The 25,863-nt window shown below is 42.0% G+C and overlaps 1 protein-coding gene across 1 annotated transcript; it reads left to right on the forward strand.

The window, feature by feature from the left end:
* Nucleotides 1-1,358: 1,358 nt before the first annotated feature.
* On the forward strand, nt 1,359-25,801 carry LOC147300651 (protein NLRC3-like). Its single transcript, XM_086285030.1, has 8 exons — nt 1,359-1,376; nt 1,446-1,650; nt 1,802-3,602; nt 6,277-6,450; nt 6,814-6,987; nt 21,377-21,550; nt 24,762-24,808; nt 24,957-25,801. The coding sequence occupies exons 1-8, from the start codon at nt 1,359-1,361 to the stop codon at nt 25,490-25,492; spliced, it is 3,129 nt and encodes a 1,042-aa protein (XP_086141156.1). The 3' UTR covers nt 25,493-25,801.
* The last annotated feature ends 62 nt before the right edge of the window (nt 25,802-25,863 follow it).

The following is a 25,863-nucleotide window of genomic DNA, read 5'->3' on the forward strand; positions in this document are numbered from 1 at the left end:
GCGGCTTCCAGCTCATATTCAGACATTTGACTTCTCACTGAAAGCAGCAAGTTTGAGTGTCTGTACCTTAGTTAGAAGAGATAACATGGTCATAGTAATTAGAGTTGATTGAGCAATGCTGTCCTTGTAATGTTGTTTATGATTTTTATGGACAAGTCCAGTTTTTCTGTAGAGCCTCTCAAGTTGGTGACAGCAGCAGTGGAAGTTCACGTGTAAACCAGAGCAGCAAATCAGGTCCAAATGTGTTGTTCACAGTGAGTGGGATCATCATTGGCTGCTATGTTAACCTCCTGCAGCAGGATGTCTTTGGTCAGAGAATGGATAGATCACGAAGTCATTGTTGAGTTTAGGGAGACAGTAGACAGTTGCAGTAGGTTCAGCCAGTTGACACACAGTAGATAAAATAACTGAAGGCAGGAGCAGACACCTGTATGACTTTCCACCTCTCACATAGATTATTTCCCTGGGCAGCGCCACAGGGCTGGTAGATGTAAACAAAGCTGGAGGAGAGGATTTATTCATCTGAGAAAAGTCACAGAGTTGTGTCTTGATGCTCAATCATCCAGGTACGTAAATCCCAAAAAGCTTGATTCTGTTCATCTGGATGTTTTCAGTGGGAGAAACGTTTCATCATCATCAGGTGACTTCTTCAGTCTCAGCTGGCTGCAGGTTTCAATCTCATAAACATGACATTTGTATGACTGAAACCAGCCCACTGAAGGAACAATGGGCTGGGAGGTCAGTTCATTGATCATTGGTACGCATATTGTCAGGACCATTGATCAATGGTTGTTGATCAATGTTCATGAGTCCAGTTCACAGAGAGCTGGGGAATGGCTGCAATCACAGCATGTAAGATGGTGACAGTTGTACCCTTAGGCCCCTCCTCCATTCAGAGATGGTCTTTCCTTTTCACATAAATGGCCTCCTTGACTCCGCCCTCAAACCAGCGTTCACATTTACTCAGGACCTTCTTGATGTGAAGTTCTTCTGCTTCCCTGGCTGCTGTGTCTGTGGGGATGGTGTTTGTTCTGTGTTGTAGTGTCCTGATGACGCCCAGTTTGTGCCCCAGTGGATGATGAGAGTCAAACCTTAAATACTGATCTGTATGCGTAAACAGAGTGAACCTTTAAGACCAGTTGTCTGTACGATCAACTCAGTCACCTGAAACATCTCCAGGTTTCTGGCTTTGATCATCAACCTGTTGGTAGTTCAGCTCTGAACACCAGTGAAATGTTTCTCCCACTGAAATCGCTGCATTCATATGAACAGCATCAACGTTTTGGGATCATGGAGTTGTGGACAAAGTCTCAGTTAATCAGATAAAGTCAAACCTATAATTGGTAAAGAGTTCGTGGATGATATGCCCCTTGATCGTAAAGAAGTGGATGTTGTGTGGACTAAAGTTCAGAGTGGTGGGTCATTCATAAAGTATTCTGTTCCAGCTGCTGGAGGACAACATCATCACTTTTGTGAAGAACGAGCTGAAGAAGATCCAGAAGGCTCTGAATCCAAATAAGCCCCAGTGCTTGGAGTTTCAGAGGGAGGATGATGAGCAGAGGAGAAACAGCAGAGAGGCATTTGTGAAGATCACAGTGGACTTCCTGAGGAGAATGAAGCAGGAGGAGCTGGCTGACCGTCTGCAGAGACGTAAGAGGATTTATCTAAAGATTTAAGCTGCTGGATAAATGAGAGACTTGTGACACCATTGTGTTCAGTCATTTCTCAGTGGGTCAGAAATTGTCATCAGCATTTTGTAAAATGTGATTGTTAAAGTTGTATTTTTATTATTATTATTCAGAACTTCCAGCTGCAGTTTGTCATCGTAACCTTAAATCCACCCTGAAGAAGAAGTTCCAGTGTGTGTTTGAGGGCATCGCTAAAGCAGGAAACCCAACCCTCCTGAATCAGATCTACACAGAGCTCTACATCACAGAGGGAGGGACTGCAGAGGTCAATGAGGAACATGAGGTCAGACAGATTGAAACAGCATCCAGGAAACCAGACAGACCAGAAACAACCATCAGACAAGAAGACATCTTTAAAGCCTCACCTGGAAGAGATGAACCAATCAGAACAGTGCTGACAAAGGGAGTGGCTGGCATTGGGAAAACAGTCTTAACACAGAAATACAGCCTGGACTGGGCTGAAGACAAAGCCAACCAGGACATCCAGTTCATATTTCCATTCACTTTCAGAGAGCTGAATGTGCTGAAAGAGGAAAAGTTCAGCTTGGTGGGACTTGTTCATCACTTCTTTACTGAAACCAAAGAAGCAGGAATCTGCAGCTTTGAAGACTTCCAGGTTGTGTTCATCTTTGATGGTCTGGATGAGTGTCGACTTCCTCTGGACTTCCACAAAACTACAATCCTAACTGACCCTAGAAAGTCCACCTCAGTGGATGTGCTGCTGATAAACCTCATCAGGGGGAAACTGCTTCCCTCTGCTCGCCTCTGGATAACCACACGACCTGCAGCAGCCAATCAGATCCCTCCTGTCTGTGTTGGCATGGTGACAGAGGTCAGAGGGTTCACTGACCCACAGAAGGAGGAGTACTTCAGGAAGAGATTCAGAGATGAGGAGCAGGCCAGCAGGATCATCTCCCACATCAAGACATCACGAAGCCTCCACATCATGTGTCACATCCCAGTCTTCTGCTGGATCACTGCTACAGTTCTGGAGGATGTGCTGGAAACCAGAGAGGGAGGACAGCTGCCCAAGACCCTGACTGAGATGTACATCCACTTCCTGGTGGTTCAGGCCAAAGTGAAGAAGGTCAAGTATGATGGAGGAGCTGAGACAGATCCACACTGGAGTCCAGAGAGCAGGAAGATGATGGAGTCTCTGGGAAAACTGGCTTTTGATCAGCTGCAGAAAGGAAACCTGATCTTCTATGAATCAGACCTGACAGAGTGTGGCATCGATATCAGAGCAGCCTCAGTGTACTCAGGAGTGTTCACACAGATCTTTAAAGAGGAGAAACAACTGTACCAGGACAAGGTGTTCTGCTTCATCCATCTGAGTGTTCAGGAGTTTCTGGCTGCTCTTCATGTCCATCTGACCTTCATCAACTCTGGACTCAATCTGCTGGAAGAACAACAGACAACCTCCAAGAAATCTAAACTATTTAACAAACTAAAACTTCAATCTCTCCACCAGAGTGCTGTGAACAAGGCCTTACAGAGTCCAAATGGACACCTGGACTTGTTCCTCCGCTTCCTCCTGGGTCTTTCACTGCAGACCAGTCAGACTCTCCTACGAGGTCTGCTGACACAGACAGGAAGTAACTCACAGACCAATCAGGAAACAGTCCAGTACATCAAGAAGAAGCTCAGTGAGAATCTGTCTGCAGAAAAAAGCATCAATCTGTTCCACTGTCTGAATGAACTGAATGATTGTTCTCTAGTGGAGGAGATCCAACAGTACATAACATTAGGACTTGTCTCCAATGGCAATCTGTCTCCTGCTCAGTGGTCAGCTCTGGTCTTCATCTTACTGTCATCAGAAGAAGATCTGGATGAGTTTGACCTGCAGAAATACTCTGCTTCAGAGGAGGCTCTTCTGAGAATGCTGCCAGTGGTCAAAGCCTCCAACAAAGCTCTGTGAGTAAACATGTGATCAGGCTTTTATCTATAACATAAATAGTGTAATGTGTGATGGACCCTTAAAAACTTAAACATATTTATTTACATGATCATCAGCACTAAATATTAGGGGTGCAACGATACACAAAATTCACGGTTCGGTTCGGTTCGATACTTTGGTGTCACGGTTCGATATTTTTTCGATACAAAAAAAATGTTCATGCCTTTTTAATTTGTCATTTATTAAAATTATAAATATATATTTTAACTCAAAAGTACAGTTTTTAAATTTAACCCTAACCCTTGTGCGTGTTTTTTATTTTGACAGCGAATGCGCACCTGCGGACCACTTATGTGCAGCCCTGGTTATTTAGCTCGTCATATTGCAGCCACAGAAATAATTTTGTCCATGAAACCATAAAGCTGCACTTTCTTTTTGCCTTATAGTCTGATTTATCATAACTTCTCCTGCTGCTTTTACACACGCACTCACATAAGCTCAGCGATTCTCTGCGCGATCAACCTCTCACATGTTTAAGCTGCAGGAGATTTCACTTGTCATGTTTGCATAGTAAGCTAACGATTAATAAGACGATGTCAGAGGAATTGGTGCACAAATTATCATCACTCACAGATCAGTGCTGTCGCTCTCTATACACAGTTCGCACGATTGCAAAGTGAAAGCAAAAAAACAAGCGCAAATTCAAACGCGATTTCAATATGTCACATATTGACAGTGGCTCACCGATGCCAATGACATAATTACCCAGCTACATTTCTGAAAGAATGCAAAAGCATTGACATTTTTCCTACAATAGCCCGACGGGCAGGGAAGAGATAGATTTTGGTAGCCCGACTGAAAAAATCGCTAGCTCCGGGACGTCGGGCTAGCGATTTTGCGAGCCCTGTATCTGATTGAGGAATCACTCATATTTGGAAAAGAGAGTTTATTACAGAGAAATGGCGCTTTCCAAAATAAAAGCTATACTATCCGCTTCTTCTGGGCTATATTCTCAGCAGCATAAGGAGAATCATGTGCTAACAGCTGTCTAAATGACTCGGCTAAAGTTAGTAGCATGCTTGTTGTTTTTGTCTTTGCACTAGGATGATGTCGGCGTAAATGTGCAGTCATATTCGTTGTGTTCCCACTAGTGCTTTCAGGTTAATCTCGTTGAAAAGACCTTAACGCCACAACACGGCAAATCTCCGTTAACGAGCTACCGCCGATCGCTCCGTGCGTGGGGCTAGACGGCCAACACGTTAACGAGCTAACTGCGCTAACACACTAGTTCCCACCCATGTAATTGAGCATTGCATGGCACATCCAACATACTGTTTTACTTTAGTCCATGACTCGCTTACCTTCAGGGTCATACGTCACATGAAAACCAAAATAATTCCAAACGCCAGATCTGAATGAGAGTGGGGGAGGTCCATGTTGCTGAGAGCTTAACTTCTGTCTCGCTAGCTTGCCCTGCGCTCTTCCTCCTGACTATGCTGTCTGTGTGGAGCGCTCAGTGGATCTGCGCTCGACAGTACAGCCTAGGCGGAGTAGTCGAACACAGATTCACTGAGCGCTCAACACAGACAGCATCGTCAGAAGGAAAATTGATAAAATAAATTACAAATGTTGTATTGTTCGATACATATGCGTACCGAACCGAAAGCACTGTATCGAACGGTTCAATATCGATACGAATATCGTTGCACCCCTACTAAATACAGTATATTATAGTTAATGTTTGATAGCAGCAGTAAATGTCAGTGTCTTAAACATATCTGGGTGTCAGCTTTTATCAAAGTCATATCCAGAATCATCCTGTAAGTAAACTTTATTCATACAGCAGCTTTCACAGGTCAAAAATCACAAAGTGCTTTACAATAGAAACAGGCAATAAAAACATTAAACAGCAAACACTGAACATCATACAGCCTAAAACTAGTTAAAGGCCACTCTGAATACTAGAGTCTGAATAAATGAGTTAGTGGGACCAGTAACAGCCTTTAACTGGAAGATCTCAGATGTGAGAAGAGCTGTAGGATTGTAGAAAGTCAGAAATATAGACTGGGACTTAAAGTAAGGACTAAAACTTTAAATAAAGCCTAAAATGAACTGGTTACCAGTGTGAAGAGATTAAACTGGAGTAATGTCCAGTCTGTTTCATGTGCTGGTTAAAAGCCTCGCAGCATCATTCTGTACTGACTGAAGATGTTCAAAGACTGTGATGGAGCCATAGGTGATCAACTCCCTCATTCCTCCTCTGGTCTTATTGCTCAGCTGAAGAGGAGTTCACTTCTATATGTTACAATCAGCATCACCAGTACAGCTCCAAGGATCTGCAGCTGCTGGCAGATTCAGTCATGCATGCTTGATTGTTTTTCAGTCTCTCAGGTCAGATGAAGTCATATTCTTTATGAATCAGCATAAGAAGTCAATAAAAATTCAAAGCAAATCAAGATGAGCGTTTATTCTTGTTTTAACAAATATATGAGCGAGAGGGACCTTTTTGGTCTAAAGTTATAATCATCTGCCACATTTCTAATCTCTTTACTACGTGGACTTTTAAAATATTTTCTGTTCCCCCAGACTGAGTCTCTGTAACTGGTCAGAGAGTTCATTTAACTTGTCATTTGATAACAGTTTGTTATCAAATTACAGTTTTTCAAATTGTGTTTTTATTTTGTTTTTTAGCCTGAGTGTCCCTGACCTCTCAGACAGAGGCTGTGAAGCTCTGTCCTCAGTTCTCAGCTCCCAGTCTTCTACACTGAGAGAGCTGGACTTAAGTAACAACAACCTGCAGGATCCAGCAGTGAGGTATCTTTCTGCAGGACTGAGAAGTCCACACTGCAAACTGAATACTCTGAGGTGAGATCAAGTTATGTTGTGCTTTTCATCAATTGACAGAATTAACCAATAAGAATCCACTAAATGGGAAAAAAGTCAGTTAAACTTCTGTAATAGTTTTATGATAATTTAATGAGCAGAGTTATTGATTAATATGTCAGCTACTTTGGTGCTAATGCACTGCCCGGCACATGGAGCCCAATTGGCATTTGCAATAGAATACCAGAATTGATTGACCATTGTCAGTTAACAAATGTCAGCGTCATCCATTTGTTGACTCTCAGTAAAAAAACAGGATTAATTGCTAAATCTAATAACTCTTTAGTGCACCCTCATTGCAACTTAACAACAGTGTTTGTTTAATGTTTATCTGTCATTTTTCAGACTGAGTCACTGTAAGCTCTCAGAGAGAGGCTATGAAGCTCTGTCCTCAGCTCTCAGCTCCCAGTCCTCTAGTCTGAGACAGCTGGACCTGAGTAACTCTGACCTGCAGGATTCAGGAGTGAAGCTTCTGTCTGCTGGAGTGAAGAGTCCACACTGTAAAATGGAAACTCTCAGGTCAGGATTTAAAATTTTCCAATGATGATCACGTTAAACCTGATTTCTATTACTGCATAAACAGGAAATTGATTTTTAAAAAAGTCTTAATGTAGAAATTAGTGTCTGGGGTTTTTAGTGATATTTGTTCACTTTCTGTCTTTCATTTGCAATGAAATGTCCCATCTGCTCCTGAGTCCAAAATCTTTATTTTAGCAGTGCTTCATCCACCAAACCTTCTAGTTCGATTCCTGTATGCTGAAGGTTTTTACAGAGCTGTTTGTTCAGATATCAGAATTTGATTTTCAGAAACATTTAGTAATAAAAATATGATCAATTGATTATTTCTGACTGAAAAGATGAAATATACAGGGAGTGCAGAATTATTAGGCAAATAAGTATTTTGTCCACATCATCCTCTTCATGCATGTTGTCTTACTCCAAGCTGTATATGCTCGAAAGCCTACTACCAATTAAGCATATTAGGTGATGTGAATCTCTGTAATGAGAAGGGGTGTGGTCTAATGACATCAACACCCTATATCAGGTGTGCATAATTGTTAGGCAACGTCCTTTCCTTTGGCAAAATGGGTCAAAAGAAGGACTTGACAGGCTCAGAAAAGTCAAAAATAGTGAGATATCTTGCAGAGGGATGCAGCAGTCTCAAAATTGCAAAGCTTCTGAAGCGTGATCATCGAACAATCAAGCGTTTCATTCAAAATAGTCAACAGGGTCGCAAGAAGCGTGTGGAAAAACCAAGGAGCCAAATAACTGCCCAGGAACTGAGAAAAGTCAAGCGTGCCGCTGCCAAGATGCCACTTGCCACCAGTTTGGCCATATTTCAGAGCTGCAACATCACTGGAGTGCCCAAAAGCACAAGGTGTGCAATACTCAGAGACATGGCCAAGGTAAGAAAGGCTGAAAGACGACCACCACTGAACAAGACACACAAGCTGAAACGTCAAGACTGGGCCAAGAAATATCTCAAGACTGGTTTTTCTAAGGTTTTATGGACTGATGAAATGAGAGTGAGTCTTGATGGGCCAGATGGATGGGCCCGTGGCTGGATTGGTAAAGGGCAGAGAGCTCCAGTCCCACTCAGACGCCAGCAAGGTGGAGGTGGAGTACTGGTTTGGGCTGGTATCATCAAAGATGAGCTTGTGGGGCCTTTTCGGGTTGAGGATGGAGTCAAGCTCAACTCCCAGTCCTACTGCCAGTTTCTGGAAGACACCTTCTTCAAGCAGTGGTACAGGAAGAAGTCTGCATCCTTCAAGAAAAACATGATTTTCATGCAGGACAATGCTCCATCACACGCGTCCAAGTACTCCACAGCGTGGCTGGCAAGAAAGGGTATAAAAGAAGAAAAACTAATGACATGGCCTCCTTGTTCACCTGATCTGAACCCCATTGAGAACCTGTGGTCCATCATCAAATGTGAGATTTACAAGGAGGGAAAACAGTACACCTCTCTGAACAGTGTCTGGGAGGCTGTGGTTGCTGCTGCACGCAATGTTGATGGTGAACAGATCAAAACACTGACAGAATCCATGGATGGCAGGCTTTTGAGTGTCCTTGCAAAGAAAGGTGGCTATATTGGTCGCTGATTTATTTTTCTTTTGTTTTTGAATGTCAGAAATGTATATTTGTGAATGTGGAGATGTTATATTGGTGTCACTGGTAAAAATCAATAATTGAAATGGGTATATATTTGTTTTTTGTTAAGTTGCCTAATAATTATGCACAGTAATAGTCACCTGCACACACAGATATCCCCCTAAAATAGCTAAAATTAAAAACAAACTAAAAACTACTTCCAAAAACATTCAGCTTTGATATTAATGAGTTTTTTGGGTTCATTGAGAACATGGTTGTTGTTCAATAATAAAATTATTCCTCAGAAATACAACTTGCCTAATAATTCTGCACTCCCTGTGTATTTGGTCAGTGATATGACTCATTGCCTCACTTAAATATAAAATGTAAACAAAAATTCAAAACAATAGATTAATACAAAACAGAGTTTGACTGTCGAGCTTAAAGTGAGCTTGAATGTTATTCACTTCCTGTTTTATTTTGGTAGTTATCGTCTCTGATTTTTACCCCAACATTGTCTACATTAGTTTCAGCTGTAGAAGGTTTTATTGACTGTTTGATTTGTCACTTTTTTTAACTATAATTGTTGACTTATAAGCTATTGCTTAAAATGTATTTTCATTAAAATACCAAATAATTTATTACTTTATCATCTAATTAGATTATAATTCTGTAAATAAGAGCGATAGTGTGGCCTGTGTGGGTTGTCTTCAGGTTCTCTGCTTCCTCCCACAGTCCAAAAACATGCATGCTGGGTTAACTGGAGATGTGTGATTGTGAGCATAAATGTTTGTCTGTCTAGCTCTGTTTCTACCTGGCTACATCACCGTTACTGATGCTGAACCAATAACCTGGTCTGGATCAGGTTATGTTCAGAGTTTTTGTTTAAAATCAGCTGAAGTGCCTCATTTTCACTGATTCTTTCATTTACAGAAAGCTTTAAGTGAGATATAGATTCAGTCATATGTTACTAATATTACTTTTAACCTGAGTAGCGAAAGTCCGCGGTGATCTGAAAATGATGTGCCGGGAGTTGTGCCGTTCTCTGCGGCTTCAGTGACCCTCGAGCTCTCGACTAGCTATCGAGTTGGTGGGTAACAGACGTCGCTGAAAACGTCGAAGCACTTTTGCACTTTTGCAAATATGCGATATCTTGATAAACCGAGCGGATATTTGAAGTTTACACACCCACATTCTCCCCTGAAAATATGTTAAAAGTTTATTTTGTGACCCAGGAAGATTAATAAGAGTAATTTTAAAACTTAGTAGCGGTCGCCATTACTGGAAGCTGGAGTTTGGCTGGGCCGCACTATGAATTCTGGGATATGGTGGGCCACGAAGGACACACCCGACCCATCCTTCAAATTCGGGGAAAGGAGGACGCATTTGTCGGCTGCATTCGGAGGAATTTGGACAGCCTTCGGTGCGTCACTGTGACGTAATCGGTCTACAAATGTGTCCTCAGGAGGACGCAGCCCATGAATTTGTACACACCGAGCCTGCGTGCTGGTAGCACCTTAGCCACAGCTCGGGTGTGGAGGAGAAGCTGAAAAAGAAGGTTTTCTAGTTTTTAAGGAGGAAAAAACTGAGAGGACTAAGTGAAAGAGAGGCTGGAGAGTAACACAGAGCAGCAATGAATGCTGCTCACACAGTTTAGACAGTTTAGCATCAAATGTTCGAGTGAGTTAGCTCCCAGCTAACTAGCAGAGCAGCAAACTAGCAGAGCAGCTAACTAGCAAACCAGCTAACTGCACCCACAAGCTGCGACTGCGTCTTTCTAACAAGAGCATCAGACACTCAGACTGGTTTTCTTTGTGGATGATGATGTGTTCTCACACTGATCCTTCATGATGATGCTGTCATCCACCCACTGCTCCTGGTGTTGCCAATTCCTCAGTAAGGAAAATTGCTATTGGCTGTCCTAAAAGTCGCTGCAAGTCGCTAAATGATGTCATCGCCTAATTTGGATAAATGGTCATGCTAATGTAATTGTAACGTACGTTGTAGGACAGAAAAATAACATTGTGGAAGAGACATAACGTGAGTAAAAAAATGTCCTGGAATGCATTTAAATAAATAAATCATAGTTCTGTCTGTAACTATTACAACACTCTCACCACATTTGTTAACAATTCTCTCAACAAATGTTTTTCCTTGTTCTTTGTTATCCAGCTGCGACTTTGAGTATAAATGTGTCATAAACAGGATAAAGCAGTGCAGGTTCAATGTAATCAAACCTCAGACTGAGTTCAAAATCATCACCTGTCCCTGATACCACGTCAGCACCAGAACCATGATGTGTTTACTCACATTTAAAAAGGTGGAGGGCAGTGTGAATGGACTGTTGTCATTGGTCTGAATGTGCCTCTATAAACATGTGCTCTTCATTATTGATGTTTTCCTAATGAACAGAAAATGAGACTTAACAAAATCCTTCTGACTGTTGTTGGAGCAGGTTGGGTCCTGGGTTTGAGTCCCCCGCTGAACCACAGGGGCTTCTAGCTTTGTTTCACAGTGTATAGAACAACAAATAAAACCAAATCACAAAAAAACACATCAAACTTTGAGGGTTGAACCAAGGATGAGGAAGCAGACTCGGCCCCAAACATCTGGATATATGGATGGTGTGGAGCAGGGAAATTATTTTACTGCTATTGTTAAATAATTGTCATTATTACCATTGCATTAATAATATAATCTGGAGTTTATATTGCATTCAGGGGTTGAACAGTGTGTGTCTTTCAGAAAGGCTAAAAGTCACAGGCTGACAGGAAACAGGCTTGCAGAGAGTTTGCAGAAGCAGGAAGTTATTTTGAGCAGCAGTATGATCATGGCTTTAACAATGTAACAGATAGCTTTAAGAAGGCCTTAAGATGCTTATGCACACAGTTATTATGTTTAGTAGAGGTTCTTGATTAAAACATTTATTTAGTAAAAGTCATATCCATAGTTTCAGTTCGATTATTACATATACGAGAGTGGTTTCTGTCTCTCTGTCTGGTGAGGGGTCAGGAGCTAGTCGCGAGGTGAAACAGGGTGCAATTGTGGTTAGCACACAGACGCACACACACACACACTCAGTTAGAGAATCATTTATAGGTGAAAGTTTAATCATGTTTTGCTTGGGGTGGCAAAAAGAGCAGTTTGTCGCAGAACTGCCGCTGAGGTGTCAAGATGACAAGCGAGCATCCGGCAGTGACAGGATGCACCTGTTATGAAGATGGAAGACGATGTTCTTTTAAACTGTGTTAAAAGGTCATTGTGGTTTTGATTTGACGTATGTATATATCCTGTCTGTGACGTATGAAGGGGCGTCAGTAAACAAACCCTGATGCTATAAAATATCTGTTCATGCTTTGATTAAGTCGAGGACTACTGGCTGTCTGCGTACAGAGTGTCTTCCCGCACGTGTGTTCATTAAAATCATCGTTTGACTTCACCCGGCCGGATCGGTGTGGTTATTCTTCGATCACCTCTTGTACCCTTCCTCAATATTGAACCTTAACATTTGGGGGCTTCGTCCGGTTATTGAGGAGGGAGAGTTGGAGGTTTAGACGGAGAAATCCGGGGTCTTAGGTGGTCTGACGGGCAGACATGAATTCCAGTGGTCTAAGTGAGTGGGCATAAGCCGGCTTATCCAAAAGGTAAGGCACTACCTGTTGAATTATTTCCAAAGTGTGCCAAATTGGAAATGATAAAATTTAAGTCTACTCACTGAAGTTACTGGTGGATGTCTGTTTTGATTTTGATGAGAATCTCATGACAGTACTGAGGATTTAAAGCAGTTGGACTGCTGGAAAGGATTTAATGCGGTTGGACCGCTAAAAGGATTTAATGCGGTTGGACCGCGGGAAGCAGTTGGACTGCTGGAAATGATTTTAGTAGGTTAGGGAATTTGGTTATTTTTTGGTTATAAGGTTGGACCTGCTTCAGTCTTACACTTTGTTGGGTGTTTTACTGTTGTTCCAAAGTATTATAAATTACTCAAGAACGCCAGTTGGACTGGTAGGAAGCGCAGTTCTCGGAGGTAATGCTCCCTCCTGGCCGAGGACGCTTGGCCCTGACCTATCGGCGAATAGGGTTAGTACGGTCGGCAACCGGGGAGAACTTGGGAACCTCCAAAATAGCTAGTGGTTGGACCACTTTACCGTTTGGAACGGTAATCTGTGCTTTTTTGGGCAGCAAAGGTTGGACCTTGGGTGTTGGACACTCTTAAATTGAGTTAGGGATTTTAGAGATGAGGCCAGAAACTGTTGGACAGATACTGGTTAATTGATTACAAAAAAGTTGGACTTTATCGGTTAGACCGTTAACTGAAATTTGTCAAAATTGGTTAGGCGCTAAAGCTGACAGATCTGACAGTAGTTGTAAATATAAGACGTCTTTGTAATATAAAAAGATCTGTGTGAAAGGAGTCTGAGGCAATGCTGCTGCTATTTTTAGACGGTGTGTGTGTGAGTGAAAATGCAAATGAGTAAGCAGTGAACTGTTTAAACCACAGTTGGTTTTACAAATACTGCTGCAAGTGGATGTATAGTAATTGACTGAGTTTGGATGTAGATATATAAATATATTGAGTGCACTGTATATACTTAAGACTAACACATCACTTTCAGTAGTAACTTTTCTCCAGCATCAGTTGCTGGTGTGTTTTATTTTTTCAATTTCTTGTGTGTGCGGTGAGAATTAATAGGGGTTTCAATTGTTTTTGTTTACTTGCTCTTTTTTATTATGACAAGCATGTCTAAAATACTCTTAGGAAAGTGTGTTTTGAGTTATATTCCTCAATTCTGGTCACAGTTTAGGTGTGTGAATGCGGTGACTAGAAGGTTTTGAATGATGAATGAAGGTGTGAGAGGTATTTCTTTGGTGATGTAAAGTAGGAGGTTTTAAAGTTTGAAAGTGTTTTTAATTTAAGAGATGCATGAGTGATGTTATAAGAGTTTGAGTTTCTTTTTCTTTCAGTTTAAAACACATAAGTACATACACTTGGTACACCCGTTTACTCTTTGACTTTATTAAAACAGACGGTGTATTTGAGTTTGAATTTCAGTAATTGTATGTTGATATGGTAATTTAGTTTATGTTCAATCATTGTGTGAATGATGTTACATTTTAGATCAAAAGTTAGTAGAATTACAGAGGGTCTGTAGATTGTAAAATAAGTTTGATTAGCCTGGAGAAACAGCAAAGCAGCTTGAGCTGCTCTGAGCAGCTGCGTGCGGTGTGTGTGTAACAGGAAATGGTGTGGGTGACAGGAAGTTTGCATGCCCATATAAGGTGACGAGTGAGCACCCAGAGAGAGAAACAGATGAGTTAGACTTTAGGCAGATAAAGCGAATGGAGGTTTTGAGAAAAGAAATGAAAAGGATATTAATTGTATGTTTTAGTGTGTCAACACAGATTACAGATAAATAAAGGTGGACTTCTCTCAACCTGGAATTTTGAGTACGGCGTCAAAACCAGTAGAGTAGCATAATTGGGAGAAAACAGGCCAGATTTTGGCTTAAAATTTTACAGCTTGACCTCGCACTTGTCCCCATCCTGAGAAGAAGCTCAAAGGACAGTTAATCTCCTGATGAAGACCGACAGAACATCGTGGACTTGAGAAGAATTAATAGCAGGCAAAAGACAGTGCAACGGAAACCACACTGACGACACCAGCAGCAGCATGTAAGGAACCACGAGGTGGAAACATGTACTGTAAATTACAGGCTGGGCAGTTGAACAGTGGGACAATGAGCTGTGGAAAGCACTGGACATTGATTGTCAGATTTGCCATGCTTGGAGTAATCTTGAAAGAGATGACTGAGAGGATCAACAGAAAAGAAGAAACCACGTGATGAAACATGCACGGTGGACAGCAGGCTGGTAAGAACAGTGTGACATGACTGTTTAAAGGCACTGAATGTGGTATTTTGCCAGGCTGGGACTTGATCCAAAAGGAAAATACTGAAGAGAAACAGAGAAGAAACAGACTGTGTTTGCTGGAATTCAAGACAACAAAAGGACACTGAGAGAAGAGGACAGTGACCAGTGAGAGGTGAAGCAGGACGAGTTCGACTGTGAGAATACAGGGTGTAATTGGACTGAAAGTGAAGCTTGAACTCATGATGGTTTAGAGATGTCCACCGTCACAAACAAAGAGGTAAACAAGAATAGAAAACACACATACACAAAGTGTTACATGTGAAATTATTTCTGGAAAGAATCAGAAGTGAGATAGTTTTGAATTAAGAAATCAGGGAAAAGATGCATGAATTAAACCTGACTATAACATATAGAGGCAATGAAGAAAGCAGCTTACACTTACTGAACATTAACAAAACACATAGGAAAAGCAATGAAGACCTGCTTACACGTATATACATAACATAAGTTGGGATTTCTGACCAGAGAGAGGGAAACGGGTAGTTTAAGTACATATGAAAATAATGAAAATGTCTCAGTTGTGTTTCTATAGGGGCGAAACAGATCTGGATCAATTTTCCACGTGCAGCGGTCGGAAGAAACCTGTAGGTTAACTTGACTGGACATGCCAAGGCAAGTTTCTGGTTGAATTGTTCACAGCGCCATGCCTCCATAAACATGACAAGTGGGCCCTCACTTGTGGCTAAGGAGCAGGAATGGTGTTAATAAGGTGGGAATTTAGAATTTGGGTTAGCAGATTTGGGAAAGAAACTGACGGCTTAAGTGGAGAATTGTGCAGGAGTCTGACACACTGCAAAAGCAACATATGCAAATTCACATACACAAACAGAAAATGCATTAACCTTATGAAGACAAGACAAGCTCATGGGGATTAATGCATAGATACAGATTAAACCTGGCTAAGAACACAAACATATGCAATGAAGAACAGCTTGCTATTTTGTATGAATGATACAATGGTGTGAATGTTTAATAAAATACATTTGAGTTTGTAATTGAGGAATAGAAGAAGCCATATGACAAAGGGGGTTATGTTTTATGCTGAATTGAAGTATGTTACAGAGCATAAGGGGGTGATTTTTGTTTGCAAATTGTGTGGTTTTAATGAGACTTTCGGTGTATTGAGGAGGTGAAATTATGTGGTGGCAAGACTTGTGTGTTTAAGGTTGTTGTGGTGAGGGGTTGATTTTGTCAGTTAGGTTTGGGTTGGTGTTTTTGTTTTTAATAGAGGGAGTTTTAGGAAACATGGACATGTCTGGGAGGGGCCCATTATTTTGTAACAGTGCACTTAAAGAAAACCTGTCAGGTGATTTTGTTTTGTTTTTATGAGCTAACAATCAGCTCTATTTTTTTATTTCTGTTTTAAGCAGGCCTGCAACAGTGAATAACGGCGCTGAAAATATAAGGGGGCTTTCCAGATTACAATTGGCTGAGGAGAGCTACCTGTGGGGACTGATCAAGGTCGTAAGTCCCTGTAAAAAGGATTTTATGCGAGTCAATCCAGTCCAAAAGCATAAAGAAATATTTTCCTATGGAAAATAAAAAATGACTGAGCTCATTTTGCTGAGGGTGGAGAATCTGATCGTGCGGGAAGCTCCACTATCAGCAAATACATGGTGTGACTGCATGTGAGTGAATGTGTGACTGAATGTGAGTGAGGATGAATTAATGTGGACAAACAATTTGTTTTTACCAGAGAAAATTTCTGTTTTGTTTTGTTGACTGGGGTTAGATTATGGGATTATAGTATATTGTTGGGAGAATGCCAAATGCTAAAGGGGAAATATTTTTTGATGTAACTCAGTTACCATTAATTGAAGAAACACATGACTGATAACTGTTCTGTTTTAAGTTTATTTTTATGACATAGATTGGATCATGAGTGGGGAAAACTGAGCATTTTAAGTTTTGTATAGTATCTTGACACATGAAATGTATCAAGATAAAGGGGGGTTTAGGGTTTAATAATTTAATTGTTTAATAATTTAGGATCATTTCAGGACCTTTTGGGGTTTTTGATCATTTGGATATGGTAAAACTGAAACTGTTATTTTTAAGTTAAGGTTAAAGGATTAAAGTGAACTTGTCACGGTTTGCGGGGCAAGCCGTGTGGAGTTGTAGAAAAGGACCCAAAAGGCGGCAGCTCTGGTGCAGGTGAATATTTATTTACAACGGTGGGCACAAAACAGCACTGGTGGAAAAACAAGAAACCGGAAACCTAAACTGGGTAAGCTAATAACACAAACCAGAAACGAGACGCAGGGAGACCGAGGGGAAACAACACAGACAAACCAGCAACTACCATAACAGAAGACACAACTTAAATACACCCAGAGAACACAGGGAGATTACACACAGGTGGGAAACACAGGTGACACTGATAAACGAGACAGGGCAGGAGTGAACACAAGATTACGCATACGGACGAGAGACTGTCAAAGTAAAACAGGAAGTACACAGAGGTTCAGACAGGAGGAGAGAAAGCACGGGGAGAACACAGACATAACAGGCTGGGGGAAACATGGAATAAATACAAAGAGAGACGAGAGCTCATAAATACACAGAGGGGCACAAGGGGGTAAGAGTCACAAAGGGAAAAAACACTTAGGGAACACCACAACAGGACACCTCAGAAAACCTGGCCTAAATAAGGAGCGAAAATACAAGGAACCAAGAATACTGGGCCAACATGGCCCAGGACCATGACAGAACTGAATCCTGTTTAGAAGATACAATGCTGGTTTTTCAAAGCTGTGAATAATTCTTAGAGGGAAAATTAGTGAGGGTCGAAGGAGTAGAACAGCTTTGATTTCTTTTTTGATTTTTAGAAGAAGTGGTTATAATGTAGGCGTACACATACAGATATTACATAGGTTTATCTTTAGGATAAAGGGGGAGCTTCTACGTAGAAATGATTTTTATACATATTGCATTTTGTGCTTTTAAAGGAGTTGTGGCTCAAATTTGTCTCTGGAGGGTCACGAGCCTTTGGCTAGCGCTATGATTAGCCAATCTACTGTGAGGATAATATGAGTTCATGAAGGATTGCACACGCTTACAGACACAGAGTTAAGAAACACACATGACAGTATTGATTCCAGGCAACAGGCCTCAAATTCATTTAGCTTTTAACTGAACTTAAAGAAGGACCAAAGAGGAAGGAAAGCATATATTTTGGTTAAGTCTGATAAACTAAAATTAGGAGGTATTGTTACATTAAAAGGAGCAAAATGAAATAAAAAGGCTATACAAAAACAGGTTATAACATAGGAAATGTGAGGTTAAAATGCAGTTAACACATAGGAATTGTTTCAAGGCAGCATTTAGCTATGATGAAATGTATATAGGAGTAATTGCTTATATGCTTAAACTTAATTGATTAAAGTGGTTGTTTTCTTTTAGAGTAGAGGAACTTGCAGCAGCGACAATTTGTGCACAGGATGTTGATGATCAGATAAGGGAAAAATAAAGCGAGCAACCGGACGTGAAACCAGCGCTTAAAGAATTTTAAAGTGATGAGTAACGTTGAAGAGTATACATAAATACAAGTCAATAAGTTAAGAAGATAATTAGGGTCAGGCTTTTGATTAAAGAGTCTCAGATAGGATAAGTTAGGGAGGTGCAGGAAAAGGTGTTTTGTTTCTTTTGCAGAAGATCGATCTCGGCGTCCACAGGAGGGGCGAGGATCCTGGAGATCTCGAGGTCCGAGACCACCAGAGAGGGTCTGAGTGAGGACACAATGTATTGTGACCTCTGGTGTTCCAGAGGTCAAGAGAGGGAGTGTGGAGCAGGGAAATTATTTTACTGCTATTGTTAAATAATTGTCATTATTACCATTGCATTAATAATATAATCTGGAGTTTATATTGCATTCAGGGGTTGAACAGTGTGTGTCTTTCAGAAAGGCTAAAAGTCACAGGCTGACAGGAAACAGGCTTGCAGAGAGTTTGCAGAAGCAGGAAGTTATTTTGAGCAGCAGTATGATCATGGCTTTAACAATGTAACAGATAGCTTTAAGAAGGCCTTAAGATGCTTATGCACACAGTTATTATGTTTAGTAGAGGTTCTTGATTAAAACATTTATTTAGTAAAAGTCATATCCATAGTTTCAGTTCGATTATTACATATACGAGAGTGGTTTCTGTCTCTCTGTCTGGTGAGGGGTCAGGAGCTAGTCGCGAGGTGAAACAGGGTGCAATTGTGGTTAGCACACAGACGCACACACACACACACTCAGTTAGAGAATCATTTATAGGTGAAAGTTTAATCATGTTTTGCTTGGGGTGGCAAAAAGAGCGGTTTGTCGCAGAACTGCCGCTGAGGTGTCAAGATGACAAGCGAGCATCCGGCAGTGACAGGATGCACCTGTTATGAAGATGGAAGACGATGTTCTTTTAAACTGTGTTAAAAGGTCATTGTGGTTTTGATTTGACGTATGTATATATCCTGTCTGTGACGTATGAAGGGGCGTCAGTAAACAAACCCTGATGCTATAAAATATCTGTTCATGCTTTGATTAAGTCGAGGACTACTGGCTGTCTGCGTACAGAGTGTCTTCCCACACGTGTGTTCATTAAAATCATCGTTTGACTTCACCCGGCCGGATCGGTGTGGTTATTCTTCGATCACCTCTTGTACCCTTCCTCAATATTGAACCTTAACAATGGTTACCAGAGCAACCACAGCAGTGTGCTCTCAGTATATTTAGTTGTATAAAGGTGTTTGTGGTGTGTTGCAGCTGAAGCAGCCTCATGTATGTTGACACAGGGAGAAAATAGTGTGAGGACACTGTTCACAGCAGTCACAGCTCGCTGCCTTCAACAGTCTCTTCCTTCCTTGTTTGGATGTCACTGATATCATCTTCTGCTCTCACACTGACCACCTGTTGAAGCTAACATGCTAACATGGAAGCAGCAGGTATGCCACCTGTGGCAGCTGAGGTCACGTGACCTGAGTGTTTGAACCACACGTTGGAGCAGCGTTTCCAAACATCTGCACTTCAGAAGCTCCAAAGTGTGGAAATGTCACTGTGGAGCGTCTCGTCGCTATCTAAGAGATTTTCTTGCCTCTGCAAAGCGAAGCTTGCAAACAGCACCATAGTTTGTCAATCCCAACCAATCAGAGCGCTCCTTATGTCACGTCACATGACTCGTGTTTTCCTCTTTGATTAGCACCCAAAGAACTAAAGAAAGGCTAAAAGGACGTTCAGCCAATCAAATCCCTCCTAGGAACAGGAAGTCTAGAGAGGAAATGGAGCAGAGAAGGAGAATCACCAGTTTAAATGTCTGAGTTTTAAACTGGTGACCCTCTAAAGAGGCTTTTATTGACTCTTTCTGTTTTCTTTACAGCTTTTTTCACCATTTAAACTGTTTAATATCAGATTTAGAAATAACTTTTGGACAGTTTTTCTACATTTGCACTAAAATGTGACATAAATAATGACTTTCTGACTTTACGTTGGACTAATCTAACGACTCAGCCTGGCTATGTTGGACTGGGTGTGGCAGCAGCTCCCAGTTTGAGTTCAGGAGACAGACGCCCTCTCTACTTTGAAGATCAGCTGCAAACTTTCCTTTTTGATAAAGCTTATAGTTCGAGCTGGATCAGGTGAACCATCCCTTAGTTATGCTGCTATAGGCTCAGGCTGTTGGTGGACTTCCCATGATGCTCTGCTTTCTTCTCCCCTCTTTTCACTCCTGATGCTTTTATATGTCACTACTGCATGTCCTTAACTTTTGTCTCTCTGTTTTGTTCTTGTCTCTCTGAGCTCATCTCTTCTCTTTCCCCTCACCCTGCAACCAGTCATGGTAGATGCTCCTCCTGGAGCCTGTTTTCACTGGGAGGATCTTTGTGTCAAAGGGAGTTCTTCTTCCCACCATCACCAAGTGCTGCTCACAGTGGATTGTGTCGTGAAATCTATCAATGTAGAGCAGTGAGACAAACCACGGAGGCCCCAGAGAAGTGCAATCAAACGATGAGTTTATTAACACACAGGAGAAAACATCAGCCTATGTCTTCTGACAAAAATACATGTTGTGGACACTTACAAAGCAGTGGGGTACACGCCCCCCCTTGGCGTCAATAAAAATAGTCAGAGTAAAATAGGTTCCAGACATTAGTCACAGTTAATGGTACATCTTGTACATGTTTAATGGCTATAAACAGACACAGAACTTCTCTTTTCTGTAACACCTTCCATACAAGGTAATAAACTTCAAGCCCTCAGGGTCTCTGGGGCTAATTATTGACTCTGGTCATCTGTTGCCAAGTAGAGTAAAATATAGTGAGACACCAAATGAGTTAAGGCCTCAGGCCTGACACATTCCTAGATTATATGTGTTATATGTATTGTAAGCATCCATGCAATCATCCTGTTCTAGTTTCCCTCAGCATGGATCACCTGGACAGTCACGCCAGTGAAGCTTAAGACCCTTAATGAACCGAACATCAACTCGACATAAGCACAAATATGCAATGTGTATGAAATACTTCTGACCGTACTTGTAATAAAAGTTAACATAATGGAAGGATCCTCAAATGAACATGTTCAATAGACAACTTTAATGCAATATCAATACTGTGAGAAATATTATTAGATGGAATAATGCTGTAAAGAACATTATTAATGCAGTTATAATGATGCAGATTATATGGCAGCAATAAAAGAATTTCTGTATCTCCACAATTGTCTGATGGTTGGGGCTTTCTCTCTAATATTGGAGGCTGTTACCTTACACTGTTAAACAGCTTCAGATGACTGTTGTTGTCCTTTGGGAATTGTCACTTATAAATAAAGTTACATTGAATGGATGTAAATGGATAGATGTTATTGTGACAAAGAGAAAACGATTGTTGACAGATTGATTGTTGTTTTGTGTGTCTGCAGTCTGTCAGGCTGTCTGATCACAGAGGAAGGCTTTACTTCTCTGGCCTCAGCTCTGAGCTCCAACCCCTCCCATCTGAGAGAGCTGGACCTGAGCTACAATCATCCAGGTCCCTCAGGAATTAAGCTTCTGTCGGCTGGACTGAAGGATCCAGGCTGGAGACTGGACACTCTCAGGTATGGAGAGAATGTCTGATAGAGGAGGAAGAGCTGGAAACATTTCCTGTGTCCTTCACTCACTTCCTGTTTGTTTCCTGCAGATGAGACATGAACAATCACACATGCAGGAATATTTTCAGGGACAGACACACTAGTCTAGCTGGATAGTACATGGATATTTATGTAGGGGTCTCCAAGGAGTCTGTTTGCAGGAACATTTAGGTCACAGGTGTACCTGATATAGATACCAGTGTACCTAATAAAGTGTCAGCTAACATTTGGAAATGGAAGCTTAAATAATGACAAACTGTACATTCACAGCTGAATTCACAATAAATTTGTTCTGAAGTGCACATTTTTCTGTTATTGTTCTCAAACAACAGAATGAGAATGAAATATTGATTCTAACAGGGCCCATAAACTTTACTAACTAAACATTACTGTGAGCAGCTCCTCCATCACTTCAAAACTGTCATCAACACCACGGACATACATTGGGAGCTGGGCAGTGTCGGTGATGTCTGTGGTCTCATCAAGAGCGACTGAGTATACACTGAAACATTTGGCTTTCTCACACAGTTGGTCATAAATGTCACTTGACAGGTCAGAAATGCGATCTGCTGCGGTGTTGGCAGAAAGGCTGATGTTGCTAAACTGACCTTTCTTTCCCGGACAGACTATATTTGCAGCCTGCAATATGCACTTTTAGACAAATGCACCTTCTGTGAATGGCTTCCCTGCTTTAGCAATCATCTCACTAACCACGTGGCTCCGACTGCTGCATTATTCTCTTTGGTTGCTTTCTTGGAGAAATCTTGCTGCCTCAGTAGATCTGTTTTAAGACTGGCAACCCGGTTCGCTCTCTCGTCTCCCTGGTATTTTGCATCCAGCTCAGCATGTCTAGTTGTGTAATGACGTTTCAAATTGTATTCCTTGTGCAGCGCAACTTTCTCTGTGCAAATAAGACAGGTCGGGGTGCCCCTGTGCTCATCAAAGAAATATTGCATTTCCCACTTTTCCTGAAATTGTCGGTGCTCATCACCAACCTTTCTCTTCACCGCAGGCTTTGAAAAAGACATGTTTGGGGCTATGTGACATTTATAATTCTACTTGGTGTCACTGTCGCATTGAAGTTTCAATCAAGCGTTTAGCCGACGGACGGGGAACGTCTCAACGCGTAGAGAACGTCATTTCTGCTTCTTTTTCTTGCAACCGTAGCACGGCGATCGGCAGATAAAAAGCCGGTAGCAGTCTCCTTTGTTTTTACGCTCGATGTTCATGTCTTTCATGACGACACGAACACCGTGGCGTTTGCAGATGGTAGAAAGTGCAGGGATAGCGAGCGCAAAAAAGGCGACTGCTCACGGCGCCGGGCTGTTGTTACAGGAGAAAGAAGCGGAAATGACACCGTGACATATAACAAATAACATCAGCTGTTTCTGATGTTAGTTGTTTTGACTGCTTTTACATTATATTGAAATATATGTAATGTTCATGTTTGCTGCAATGCAAACGCAGTGATGCAAATAAAAACATGGAGCCACAAATTACGGTGCGACCCTATAATTAGTCCGGGTTACCGGGGACTGTTGTTGCCGATGAACAGGTGTCGCTATGTGACTGCAGACTAAATTGGGCTGCATTGAGTTCATGACTTTTCTTTTATCCCGCCGCCTACGCATCACTGTGAGAGTTAATATGAGATCTCTCTCTGTGGAAAAATAACTTTAAATCCCACTGACGTGTGTATAAATCTATATACGTATAATGTCCCGCTGGGCAGCAACTTAAAAAAACAACTTTTTTTGAAGTGTTGTGAACGCAGCGCGCTGGGGCGAATGTCGGCGTTTGCCCAATAGAAAGGAGGAAGCCAGCCAGGCACAGGAAAGAAAGAAACACTCCAGGGCAACGCTGCTGGAACTTTGACTCATTGAGAAATGTTTCCCTGCTTGCATCAAGCCCGGCTGGTGTCCCCTGAGATCCATATCCCACCCTGATTGGTGGGTTAATTCAGCTCCGCCCACAACACTGTAAAGTGTCATACATTATCAAACTAACATTACATTTTCATATTAAGGTGGGGCCAAAAACTATCGTCCTGCGGGCCGCAATAGGCCCGCGGGCCGCGAGTTTGGGACCCCTGGTGTAGGAGGACACCTACTCTGTGTCTGGTTAAGTATAAGAGCCCTTTGTTAGGGGGACCGCTGGACTCTTAGCACCAGCTTTGGGGTCACAGGGTCACATCTGGAACACACACACACACACACACACACAGACACACACACACACACACGCACACACACGCACGCACAGACACGCACACACACGCACGCACAGACACGCACACACACGCACGCACAGACACACACACAGACACACACACACAGACACACACACACAGACACACACACACACACACACACACAGACACAGACACAGACACACACACACAGACACACACACACACACACACACACACACACACACACACACACACTATGCACAGACTGGTACTCTTTGTTCATACCTGTGTAAGACGTCATAATGAACTTGTGCATATTCATGTAAGCTCAATAAAGAGCAGTGTTACGAGGGAGCAGACGAGAGCGACTGAGGTCAAGTGAAGGAACGGCGCTGTCACAGTTCTCTCCCTCATCAATTGTCTGGTTCCAGCGGTGGGTCTGTGCTAGACGACCCATCACCAGCTTTTTCCACTGGTTACCAGTACGTGGTAGAATCCACTTCCAGATCTGGTTGTCTTTAAATCTGTGAATGGATTGGCTCCATCTTATCTCTCTTTAACAAAAGAATCCAAGTGGAGCCCTCAGGTCTGCAGATAAGCAGCTTCTGACCAGAACTAGACGTAAAAACAGAGGTGAGCTTTATCGATGGCTGCAGCCAAACTCTGGAACAGTCGCCCTTCACATCAGGTCGTCACCAACACTGGACATTTTTAAAAGCCGGTTGGAAACACATTTGTACTCTGTAGCTTTCAATCCTGACCAGTCTTTATAGTCATTACTGTGTATGTTTCCTATTTTCTCTCTACTCTGTGCAGCACTTTGGCTCAAGCTGTTTTTAAATGTGCTGATAAATAAATGTAGATTTCTTTGAATAAAACAGTGGAGCCGAGCTTTGAGCTCAGTGTGTAACAGTGTGTGTGTGAGAGCCATGTAATGTCCATGTGTGCATGCTGACTGTGCTGCTCTGACCCCCCTCCTCCTTTCAGGGTGGAGCCTGCTGGAGTCCGATGGTTGAGACCAGGTCTGAGGAAGTGTAAGTGTGTTTTTAATGGGATTCATGAAAACAAAGCAGCACACATTCAACCATCTTCATCATGTCAGGAGTCATCATCAAAGTGTCAATCAATGAACAGATGATGGATCAATAACTGCAGCTGGATTGTGTTTGTTCTCTCCATCAGATTCCTGTCAACTCACAATCGACACAAACACAGTGAACACAAAGCTCCAACTGTCTGACAACAACAGGAAGGTGACATATGTGGAGGAGGTTCAGTCATATCCTGATCATCCAGACAGATTTGATGTTCGTCCTCAGCTGCTGTGTAGAAATGGTCTGACTGGTCGCTGTTACTGGGAGGTCGAGTGGAGAGGAAGCGTTGATATATCAGTGAGTTACAGAAGCATCAGAAGGAAAGGAGGCAGTAATGACTGTGTGTTTGGATACAATGATCAGTCCTGGAGTCTGTGGTGCTCTGATGATGGTCCTCAGTCTGTCAGGCACAATAACAGACTAACATCCATCTCCTCCTCCTCCTCCTCCTCCTCTGTCTCTAAGAGAGCAGCAGTGTATGTGGACTGTCCTGCTGGCACTCTGTCCTTCTACAGAGTCTCCTCTGACACTCTGATCCACCTCCACACCTTCAACACCACATTCACTCAAACTCTTTATCCTGGGTTTTGGTTTGGTTTTGGTTCCTCAGTGTCCCTGTGCTGAGTGGAGTGTAAAGAGTGTCTCCTGTTACAGAAACACTCTGACTGTTGAACAGATAGTTCAGTCTGTACATGTCTGTCTCTTTCACTCACAAACACGTTTTCAGATTCATGGATTCAATCAGTTGATGTTTGAAACTCTTCTAAATGATTCCTTGTAAACTTCTTCAGTCACAAACAAACAGGAAGTGATGTCACATGTGTTCCTGTCCACACAGCAGAATGAGTCTATTGCTGACAGTGATGTACAAACAGAGTGAGCATTTCTGAGGCCCAAAATAAACTGAGTAGTTCACTGAATGAACAATGGACTGTGAGCTCAGTTCCTTCATCATTAGTATGGATTATATATGTATATGTATTATATTAGTATCA

Source organism: Aulonocara sp. 'chitande type north' Nkhata Bay, unplaced genomic scaffold (genome assembly GCF_057382095.1).
Source record: "Aulonocara sp. 'chitande type north' Nkhata Bay isolate Kocher_YH1m ecotype deep benthic unplaced genomic scaffold, A_spYH_male_GT1.1 unmapped_scaffold_20, whole genome shotgun sequence".
NCBI classification, from domain to species: Eukaryota; Metazoa; Chordata; class Actinopteri; order Cichliformes; family Cichlidae; genus Aulonocara; species Aulonocara sp. 'chitande type north' Nkhata Bay.